This window comes from Corylus avellana, chromosome 11, assembly GCF_965113065.1.
Source record: "Corylus avellana chromosome 11, dhCorAvel1.hap1.2, whole genome shotgun sequence".
In the NCBI taxonomy this organism is placed as follows: Eukaryota; Viridiplantae; Streptophyta; class Magnoliopsida; order Fagales; family Betulaceae; genus Corylus; species Corylus avellana.
Window position 1 is genome coordinate 267,198 of NC_142500.1, and position 11,394 is coordinate 278,591.

The 11,394-nt window shown below is 36.2% G+C and overlaps 2 protein-coding genes across 2 annotated transcripts; both read left to right on the forward strand.

The window, feature by feature from the left end:
* The first annotated feature begins 1,640 nt into the window (after positions 1-1,640).
* LOC132166307 (uncharacterized) lies at positions 1,641-2,699 on the forward strand. The gene has a single exon (XM_059577105.2). The coding sequence runs from the start codon at positions 1,849-1,851 to the stop codon at positions 2,545-2,547; it is 699 nt and encodes a 232-aa protein (XP_059433088.1). The 5' UTR covers positions 1,641-1,848; the 3' UTR covers positions 2,548-2,699.
* A 6,387-nt stretch (positions 2,700-9,086) lies between these two features.
* On the forward strand, positions 9,087-10,506 carry LOC132165873 (Plant invertase/pectin methylesterase inhibitor superfamily protein). Its single transcript, XM_059576564.2, has one exon. It carries the CDS (start codon positions 9,340-9,342, stop codon positions 9,931-9,933), a length of 594 nt encoding a protein of 197 aa, XP_059432547.1. The 5' UTR covers positions 9,087-9,339; the 3' UTR covers positions 9,934-10,506.
* The last annotated feature ends 888 nt before the right edge of the window (positions 10,507-11,394 follow it).

The following is an 11,394-nucleotide window of genomic DNA, read 5'->3' on the forward strand; positions in this document are numbered from 1 at the left end:
GAATAAACATGTGATTCTCACATATTTCAAGTTTATAAACTAAATTGAGGGCTTGGAATTCAACTTATAGGAAAACTTTGTTCATAGAAAAATGTGACAAATGTTTTCTCTTCCATGTGATACCTGCCTGTATCATGATTCATGAAGCTTATTCAAAGGGGTTTTGAAGGCGTGAAGGAAAGGACAAATAGCAAGTCTCAACCTGACTTTGTTTTATATCAAGATTTGAAGATCTTTCTTTTCTACACTTAGTCTTCAAATTTTTTATTTATTTATTTTTTTCCCAACTTGATTTATTACTCAATTGTCTAAACTACTCCAACAACTTCTTTTTTTTATATATAATAAGAAATATTAAAACAAATTTATACAATAATCTTTAGCAGCTGTCATAATATAATTTACTGATTTTATATTGTATATTTTTTCTCTCTGTATCAACGCATGCTTTGATTTTACTTTTTATATTGCTTTATTTATGTGTTTCGGGTCCTACAGGCTACAACTAGTATCATAAATATGAAGAAGTTATAATAAAGCAAATCCTCCTCGGAAGGTAACTTGTGCTACTTCACTTAAGAAAGAAAAATAGGAAGAATTACAAACAATGTGCCTACTAAATTTATTTATTTTTTTAATCCATTTTGCCCAGAAATAAATTAATTTGTTTGAGACTTGAAGATTAACTTCCCCGTATAATTGTAAAAAGGGTACTCATCCTGCTCCAAATATTTCGTAACATATATAGAAAAAATTATTAGGGACACTCTTTGCTAGCGCCCATGACTATGATTTATGAACAACACGTGATACGAAAGAAAAATATCCTTCAACTAAAGGGATAAAAAATTAAAAGATGAGCTAAGTTTTCCACCAATTTATTCAATTGAACACGCGTTTATGCAAGGACTTTGATAGAACTACCAACTAATTTATACATCCGGGATATTTATCGTCAACTCACCTTAACAGGCTTATAAGCCACTTTATTTCAATGATTTTATGCTTTTTTCAACATGAAATTGATTGTGTAGATTTCAACATCTTCTCAACCATCAAATATGGACAAAAGTCAGTATTAATGATCCGACATCGATGCCGAGTGGAAGGATAAAATTTAATTTAGGGATAACCATATGAATAATGACGTGCAAGTTTGAACAAATAAATTCACACTGACCTAATTGCTTAAATGTGTTATATATTCTCATCTAGTTTTTTTTTTTTTTTAATCTAGTTATTACTGTCTTCTAAGTCACCATTTACTATAGCTCTTGCCTTACCGTCCAACATGGTATACCAAACCTTCTCTACCTACCACCAACTGCATCACAGGCCATCAGTTCCACATACATTTTGTAATCCAAAGGAGAATCCAAATGAAGGTCCATCGCGTTTAACGCTCATCGGCCGCACACCATTATGGCTAGTAGAGTAAAAACTAAAAAGAGTACGTGGACAAAGATGAATTAATTTAAAACAAGGTAAACGTGAGCGTGTAAAAATTCGGTACAATCCCGCTTACGTGTTCCCACGTGCTACAGCGTCACGACGCAAAGTCACGTTTCACGTTTCTTTTTCTTTTGTTATTAAGTACGTTTCACATTTCTTGAATTTACTACTTCCCAGCCCCCCTGAAATACACAATATACGAGATACATTGCTGACCTTACACTTGTCATCGAAAAAACCATAACTGTGAAAAATTCGGTATAAATTTCGGATCTACTTGAGGAATTGGCATCTTAGCTCTCGATTCTCGGCATCTCCAGCAGATCCGCACCCCAAGTTGTCTCATCGAATGGCTCCTATTAATCCTCACCTTCTCTCACCTCCCCCATAAATCATATGCCCACCCCTCCTCGTATTCATTCAAGCACTGCACCAGCCCCACAACCCACACAACCAAAACAAAAGAACCCAACAGGTTTCGGTCGGCCGGCAATGGACTTGTTGGATTCTCCTCTGGAAGCCCTTGCTCTCAATTATTTGAGCGTTGGGTTCCTCACAATAGTCAATAATCTATGGACGTGGGTCGCGGTTATAACGGCCGCCGTTAGCTTCTGGAGGATCAGAGCCGCTGGTGGTGCTCCCACTTACCTGAAATCCGACGGCTCTCCACCGCCTCCTCGCAATGATCAAAGATCAAGTGGGTCTGAGCTGGTTCCCGAGATATCGGTCCCTGACGTCTCGGCTGACGAGCCACCAGCCCCAGCCCCAGCTTCGGAAATGGTGGTTGGCGACGACGTTAAAGTGGACGACGGAGTGACTAAGGGCACGAAGTTTGTTGCTGTGTTTTATGGTGACGATGACCGGGAAGGTGACGGCGAGTTAACGTCGGCGAATGAGTGGGAGGAGAATGGTGATGATGAGGGTTGTGGAGATTGGTGGGAGAGGTGGGAGAGAGTTTTGAGGACGAGAACCGGGGAGATGGGGTGGTACAGCTACCAGGACTTGACGGTGCTTAACGGAAACGTCGTTAGATTGTGGGACAGCAGTACCTGTACCAGGAGTTTAAGGTACAGCTCAAGCTGTGTTGCGTGGTAGTTTGATTAGGAATTATTTAGGGGGATTTGGTTTTGGAGTTTATGAAAGTTGTATATAATTAATTAAAATGTGTATCTATTTTGTTGGTTGCAACAACCAATCATTCCAACCATATATGCAATGTTTTTGGCACTTTTGCCTGTTTGATTGCACTTACTTTTCTCTGCTTCTCTCTTTCTCTTGCACTCTCTCCGGCCTGGAATACCGGCCATCATCCTATTTGAAATGGATACTCATACAATAATAAGGATTTAAAGCAAAAATGTTAATATTAATTTGATGAACACCATTAATACACCATAACCATGCCCTTGTCCTCTCCATTGATGGAACTGACAAGTTAAAAGTGAGTGAGTGATTTTGCAGCCTACTTAACCTTCTCTAAGAACTGACCTAGTGTCATTAATGCTTTTTGTATTTTTGTTGAAAAAATGTTATGTAAAGATGAAATACTTTTAATTGTTTATTAATATTTTTGTTTTGAAAAAAAGTTTATCAATCAAAGCCCAAGACTATAAGTGAGCCTCTTGATTTAGCGTGCAAAACACGTCTCATTAAGAATTGACGTCTCCACTTAGCTCCCCTAATGCTATAGGATTGGGATCCCTAATTACATTTAATTAAATTAATTTAGATAGTCAATTGAGAGGGTTACGAATTATGATGGAGTTCGCTTTCAACGTCTTGGACAAAAGCTTTTTATTGAGACCATCATTTATTCGGGCTCGAACAAATTCGGCTAATAAATTTCAAATAATTATGACCATATAATTGGTTGTTCAATTGTAGCCAATTGAGAGAGACCCCAATAAATTTAACTATTCAAGCATATAAGTTTTGCATCTCGAGCTGTCCAGATAACTATCCAGACACGTCAACCCACGTGTTTTTGTTGGCGAATGTATTGACTCACCTTCGTATAATTGGTTTCAAATTAAAATCCGAACACATAAAAAATTTGTGCATGAGAAATATATAAATAACACAAACAAGCCAGCATGTTCACGTCAATTAACTCATTTGTGGCTCCGTGATATCACAAGAAAATTCGAAAAAGGAAGTACACACGAGTATAAGGATTATACGCAAATTGATGTTACATGCTACTTTATCTTAATTTTGAAACTGAAATTTGTCACATCAAATGGCATGGGCTTTCGGTTGGAAGTTGGAACTTTGCAAGAAACTCTTTAAAAAAAAAAGTCTATTAAAGAAGAAATTTGTTTGATAACATGCTGATTAGATACGTGCATAGAGTAATTTATATAAGGTTATCCTTTAATCACAAAATAATTTTTATATATTAAATATTATAAAAAAATCATGTCACATAAACTTTAAAAATTAGGAGCGGTTGAAGAGCAATAATGTGATAGCAATACGTCAATCAACTTCAGCCAATGCCTACTGGGGAAGAGCGTTTCTGGTGCGTTGCTAAAGGAGTTTCCACAATTATAAAACACCCGTAATGAGGCCATCACGCTTATAATAATGTGATGGGGAAAGGAGCATCATATTTTTTAAAGGCTAATGTCTGTTGTTTTTGCTACCGCATATTTAAGAAATATTCATTACTTTCGTATCTTATTATTTCATTTCACTTCCAATTAATGCACAGCTACTAAATTTTTTCCCTGATAAACAAAATCTACAAAATTCTTAATTATGAGCAATCTTATAAATTACATTTTTATTTGATAATTATCTTATAATGTTCACCTAGTAATCCCAATTTATCATGAATATTATAGAATAATTGTAAAATAAAATAAAAAAATGCACCGGTTGAATCAAGGGCCCACTATATTAAAATTATACAAACAAGTGGTTTTACGTATTAATCATATTGTATGGGGAATAAAAAAAATAGTGTGTTCCAATGAGGTTGATGTGTTTGGTTGGTATATGCTCACAAATAAAACACACTAAAATAGTCTATTAAATTGCAATTATTGAAAGAGGCCCATGGAGAAGACTACATGAAAGAACAAAACGAAACTAAAGATTGAAGAAGAAGAAAAAGGAAAAAGAAGGTTGTTGGCTAAAAACATATAATAAGACTGAAAGAAAAGTATATTGGTTATGTTATGGCTCATCTGTGCTGATATGGATTACGAGCCACACCATGATGTTGATCGACAACAGTGATGGGGAACTCATGATTGACCATGCATGCTGAGGGCACTGAATTTAGACCTCAAAATGCTTTTATTTTTATAATATATATATTTGTTTTGTTTTGTTTGAATTATTGATTTCACGGGTTGGGGTATGAATCGTATGATTGAGGTCTACAAATTTGGCTATTACTTCTCCCCGCCAAAATTCTCAGCAGCCCTGCCTACACGCCGGCGGCTACACCCAAATCTAATTGGTGGTATATTCCTTTGCAAATGCAATTTCTCAACCTCTCTCTCTCTCTCTCTCTCTCATTAGCAAATAGCCACAAAATTGCTTAAGGGAGCATCTTCTTAATTGGCCTTCACACCATATTATCCGACACCGTTTTTTAAACTTTAAAGGCATGCTTATAATTAGTATCAAAGTACTTGAAGCACAGTAAAATTAAGGATTGATCTTCGCCTTAATTAGAATTTATCACGACCCCTTTGGCACAAATTTTTTTTTACCAGCTCCTTTTTTTTTTTTCTTCAATAGATGAGATGGGGAAATAGAAATTTAGAGAAACCATACAAGAAAGAAAATTACATTAATCAAAAACATTACATGCCAATTAAAAAATATTATCCTTAAAAGGAAATCTAAGCATGTCTTTTCCACAACTTTGGCCGTTGAGGAAATCTTGAGATGGAGGAAGCTAGCTAGCTAGCGAGTGAGAAAGCTGACAATAGAGGTAGTTGTAGTGGCTCATGCTAGAGTGTTATGAGTGCATTCAAAGGCACTCTTGTGTTTGTTTTTTGTTCCATATTCTTTCCCATATTGGGGTACGTAGAGAATATGGAACAAAAATTAGATAAGAAGACACGAGATTTTGCATGGTTTGTACAAACTTGTTTGTGACATGAATATTTGGGTTAAGATTTTTAACTTGTTTTGGATAGTGTTTTATGTTTTTTTGTTTGGAAAATTGTTTTTACATTACATAAATTAATGTGAAAATTTTGTTTAAACGTTTGAGAAAACATTGTCCACATATATAGTAGATTTTGTGAAACCCAAACTAAGCCTTACTTGTTAAAAAAAAAAAATTAAAAAGAAAAAAAAGAGTTGTCTCTTTCTAAAATAAATCTCACATACAAACGTGAATATCATAGAAGACGCTTCTCAATTTTCAATCACATGAAACATTTTTTCAAATCAAAACACAACCAAAAAAGAAAAGAAAAGAAAAGAAACGAAAAAAACAAACAAACAAACAGTTACTTAATAAACCTAACCAACGGGAAATGTATATTTGGAATGCAGGCAGAGGATGCCAAAACATGTTTGATGTTTCCACACAAAATGCATTACGATATTTAGTATATACCAAAAAAAAGAAAGAACGCGTGAATTATTAGTGGAAACTACTGGACGATGGTCGATCCATTTCCAACCGACACACTTACAACTCCAATGACCGGTTGCATCCGACGGTGGACGGGGTCCAGTCTGCCGCAATCGGTTCGCTGAAGCAGTACCATCCAATATTAAATGAAACGGACCCCCACCAAAGTCTTGCTTTGTGAAAAGCCCACCACCTGTTTCCAATTCCAAACTCCTTTTGCATGCAGCCAAGTTTCACGTGGCCATACCCATCACCCATACTCCACCACCAAAACTCCAACCAACCAACCACCTTTGTCCTCTCCCCCCTTTCACCCAACACCTGTTTTGGACACATTTGTTTCTTCTACGGAGCCTTCCTTCCTCGATCCCTAACCTTTTCTTAGTCACAGGCCCAACATAATTTGGTACTACTAGTAACAGCTTTTATCGCATCCCATTTTGTTGATACGAGAATATTCCTTCTTAATGTTGAAATTAATTTGTTGGCTCATTATATATATCTAACTTTGCAGAATTTGCATGTGTGTGTAGTTTGGCGTGCAGGATTTGGTGAAATTGCAATGAAATTGGATGGGCAATAAATTCAACACTAGCTAGATTGCATGTGTACGTAGTTTGAATGTCTGGGGTGGGGTCATTGTATTACCTGTGCAATATAATATGCACGCGATGGCGCACATGCTCTGTTTCAGAGCTATAATAATGCATTTGCAGTGGAAAAGCTAAGGTCACAAAAGCACTTTAAGCTCCATTCAATAATTATATACAGCATGGCCCATGCTACAGTGCACGTACCACAATACATACTTTTGGATATACATGATCTCAATAATTTTGCTTTTTGATCGACACTCACTTTTCCGAGCTACTTTTGGGTGGCTCGTGAATGCACCTGAATATATATATATATATATAGCAACATCTGCATTATTATCTTAAAAGAGTTAGTTAATTTGAAGTTTTTTTATAATTTCTTATAAAGTTCAGTTTTACCTAATAACTAAGTAGTGTAAGACTTAATACTTAGGGCTAATTTCACAAAAATCTCTTGAACTTCCACACATTTTTAGAATATCTTTCAAAGTTTAGAAACTCTCAATTTCACCCTTCAAACTTCCAATTTAATACAATATACCCCATCCGTTAGTTTTAGCATTAAATCCTAACAGATACTATAAAAAATACCAAAATACCATCAACTTTGATTTTTTAACTTTTAATTTGAAATTTTATAAAATTTTCAGAAATATAAAAGATCATTTCATTAACTTTAACGTTTATCTAACGTCAAACCCTAACAGATAGAGTAGATTACATCAAATTAGAAATACGAGAGGTAAAATTGAGAGTTTTTTAACTTTGAAGAATTTTTTCAAAACTCGTGAAAGTTTAGAAGGCCTTTGCAAAACTTCCCCTAATACTTATAAGTTATAACTATCTTTCTAATCTGAGACCGATGTGCTACATCAATTAATATGTATACACCTACATTATCCACAAACATTTAATAGCAGGATATGAGTAATGTTATAAGTCTTCTTAGAGTCCTTCTAAAGTCATCATAAATGTGATGTGGCTTTTAAAATTACTAATAGATCAAAAGTCAATAAATCACATCTCAAATTCAGCAAATTTTAAAAGTCACATCACATTTGGAATGATTCTGGGAGAACTTTAAGAAGACTTATAGTATAAGTCTTCAAAGTTATCTACTGTTACAAAACTGAAGAGCCTTCATTAAGACCGACCTAGGTGATCTATGGTTACATAAATTGAAGAGACTTCATTAACACCTATGTTTTCAGGGAACACGATTCTCTCAAGTTCATTTGAACTGGATAATATCAAATTAATTATATTTGAGGGATTTTTTTATATTTTCACTTTTTGAATGAATAAAAATTCTCATAAAATATAACTAATTAGATATTATATAATTCAATTGAACTTTTCCGTTTCTAGACGTTGCTGCTGCCTGCTGCCCTTCATTACCATAAAAGTAATAATTTGGGGCTGCTATTATTGGATCATCCCGTCCGGTGAGTGCATTCAATAATTTACATATGCAAACTTTTTCTTTCTTCCATCTTTTCCCTCCACCAAACTTTGAAACTTTTATGATGGGATGGCAAAACTTATAAATTAACCAGCCAGCCAAAGGGAGTTGGTATTGTATGCTGGAAAGTTGGGCCTAGATATTCCTACCACTTTCAGAATACTAATTAATAAAAGAACAAAAGTTTTCTTTAAAAAAATAATAAAAAGTTAAAACTTTTAAGTTAACATTGTAGCAAAAAGTACCAAAAAGATCAAGCTTCACATCCGATTAACCATTTTGACAAAGAGTTTGATTAACTACTATAGGCTATAGCCTATAGTGTCTAACAAATTTATTGAACATTGTAACTAAAATGCTGAATTAGATAGAGGTGTTTTAAGAAAATAAATAGTTAAAATAAAAAAAAATAATAAAAAAATTATAATTAAATCTTAACTAAATATTTGAGTCTTGGATGTTCTTCATGGGAATGCTAAAGATGATATTTTTATAGGATGGGGGCAATCAGGTGGGCTGGTCTCCATCAGCTATTGAACTTGACAGTTGACACTATGAATATTTAATTGGTCTCCAGCGAGTAGGAGATAGTTTTGGCTGAAGGATGTGGCTGATCACGTATCGGTGCAGTATTGATTTTCCTCATCATTTGTACGATATTTTAGTATATATACAAAAATCTTAATTATTAATTTTGAATTAATTATTATATCATATTAATATTTATCATTTTATATGTAAAATTAGCCTCATATATAATTCCAAAAAAAAAAAAAAAAATTGCATTTAGCCAATTTTATGGCGATAAAAGTGAGGACATTATCAAACGAAAAACACCCGTAAATGGTATATCTCTTGTAGTAGTTTTTTTTTTTTTTTTTTTAATCATTCAGATTTCATGAATAACTTCAAATAAATTTAGACAGTTAAAACTACAGAAACACCAAGGCAAAACATTTAAGATCATTTATAAGCGTCCAAAATTCATTCCCGCCAGCAAGATTTGCAATGGCATTATGATAGCTTAATAAAAATGGCAATTAAGTAATAAAATGCCAACTTTATGACCACACTATAAGATTCCAGTTCCCAACTTCACGCACAAACACCTATTAAACCAAACCAACACACGACACGGCTTTCACTCCACACTGCACTACTCCTCTACTCAGCAGCTCACAGATCTCGCAGGTTTTCAAAACGCAGCGTCCCGTCATCTCACAGAGATGAGTCTCCCATTCTCGATCCTCACATTCCTTCTCCTACTCTTCCTCTTCTCCTCCCCCAACTCCGCCGCCGCACGAAAATCCGACGCGCCCCCAGATGACATCGTCCGTTCATCGTGCGTCCATGCCAGCTACCCCAACCTTTGCCTCCGCACTCTCTCGTCCTACGCGGGCTCCTCCTCCTGCAAGACCCCTCGCGACCTGGCCCGAGCCGCCGTCAAGGTCAGCCTCTCCCGGACCCGCCGAGTGTCCAAGTACCTGGCCCATGTCTCTGCCGGCGACAGCGAGAGACAGCGTGAGGCGCTGAGTGACTGCGCGGAGCAGATATCGGACTCGGTGGACTCACTGAGTAGTACGCTGGGGGAGCTTAAGCACCTTCAAGAGGGAGAGAGTTTCCGGTGGCACATGAGCAACGCGCAGACGTGGGTGAGCGCGGCCATGACCAATGAGGACACTTGTCTCGATGGGTTTCAGGGCGTTGATGGGAAGGTCAAGTCGGATGTGAAGCGGAAGGTCACGAATCTGGCTAGGGTTACTAGTAACGCGCTCTACATGATCAATCGCCTTGATGAGAGTCGTGGCAAACATCTTTGATGATGGACGGCCCCATATATGATATGATATGATATAATATGCCGCTTCTGAGCTAGTTTCGATCATTATTAAAAAAAAAAAAAAAAAAAAAATTATCTTTTTGTCGTCCAAAAGCTGTATGTATTTGTAATTTAGTGTGAGCCTGTATTTGCTATGACTATGTTTTTGTTTTTACTGCTGTAGTATTTTTCTTCAATGTAAAAGTTTATTATGTTATGCTGACAACCTTGACAGGTGTCCATTTGGTGTTTCAAATCTCAATGCCTCGGGTTCATGACAGCCTGTGCTTTTCCAGGAGGCCCCTACTTGCTGGGCCTGAGAAAAGAAGGGCCCATATCTAATTCCGCTGTGTGCGTGTGTTAGCTAAGCTAGCTGTTGAGGCAACAAAAATTGGTCCTTTCTAGGGTAGTGGGAACAAAATTGGCCAGATAAATTCATGTCATCCATCATTTCCCCTGCCCCTGCCCCTGCCCCATCCCCTTGTGTAATTCTATTATGGAAACTGCGTAACATGTCTTTTTCGGTGTTGTGATACAGCTATTTGAAGACAATCATATTAATGGCCTTTAAACATTGATGCTTTTTCACATTGTCAAATTTCAAGCTGGATGAAGGTCATTTCAGAGCCTTCTAAATTTTTAAAGATCCATACCAAAGAGGTCCAACATTTTCAACTTTTCAACATTCCCTTGGTTTTTAAGGGACCAAGTGAATTCTCATATAGTTGTTTGGGATAATTTTAGCTTAGGGAAGGTTATTTGGAAGGCCCCCTACTCCTATGGGGTCTTAATATAAAGGCAAATTTTGATGTTCCTGATGCTTTAAGTCATGTTGCGGCTGTGAGCACACTCAAAATTTGTAGGTGAAACATTCAAAGAATAGGCTTGTTCTGGACCAACAAGTAGCCGACATAATAAATCTCGTTTCTTCGTTAACGACTTTATAATTTGCCTTGTTAGTGATACATTTAAGGTCAAAGTCCTAATGTTCTCAAAAAAAAAAAAAAAAAAAAGGAAAAGAAGAAAGAAGAAGGAAATAACTCCCTAAGGTTTTATTCAATTGGACATTTGGCATTCCATTTGCTCATCATTGTCACCTTTGATCTATTGCCGTTGGTGTACGGTGGTAACGTGAAGGCATTTAGCCATGGGTAGGGCTTACAATTTGTATTCACATGTAGAATCAGACAGCTACGCCTCAACCCTATCCGGTAAATTTTGTATTGGGTTTGCGGGCTTGTGGGTCAACTCTAATCAAACTCCTTTAATTAAATGAGTCAAATTCCTCAACTATAACTCGCTAATTCATGTTGGGTTCGTGAGTCGTGTAAAAAATTGTTAACCTTAACCATGTGTGTGAGTTAGTGGTTGTGCCAATTGGTAATGTCATGGCCATAAGTGGAGTTAGGTGTAACACCTATAAATAATTAAAGATACAAATAATTGAAAAATAGTGAGCATA

What these genes read in the sequence shown, in the direction of transcription:
- LOC132166307 (XM_059577105.2), top strand. Translation starts at nt 1,849, where the DNA reads ATGCCCACCCCTCCTCGTATTCATTCAAGCACTGCACCAGCCCCACAA.
- LOC132165873 (XM_059576564.2), top strand. Translation starts at nt 9,340, where the DNA reads ATGAGTCTCCCATTCTCGATCCTCACATTCCTTCTCCTACTCTTCCTC.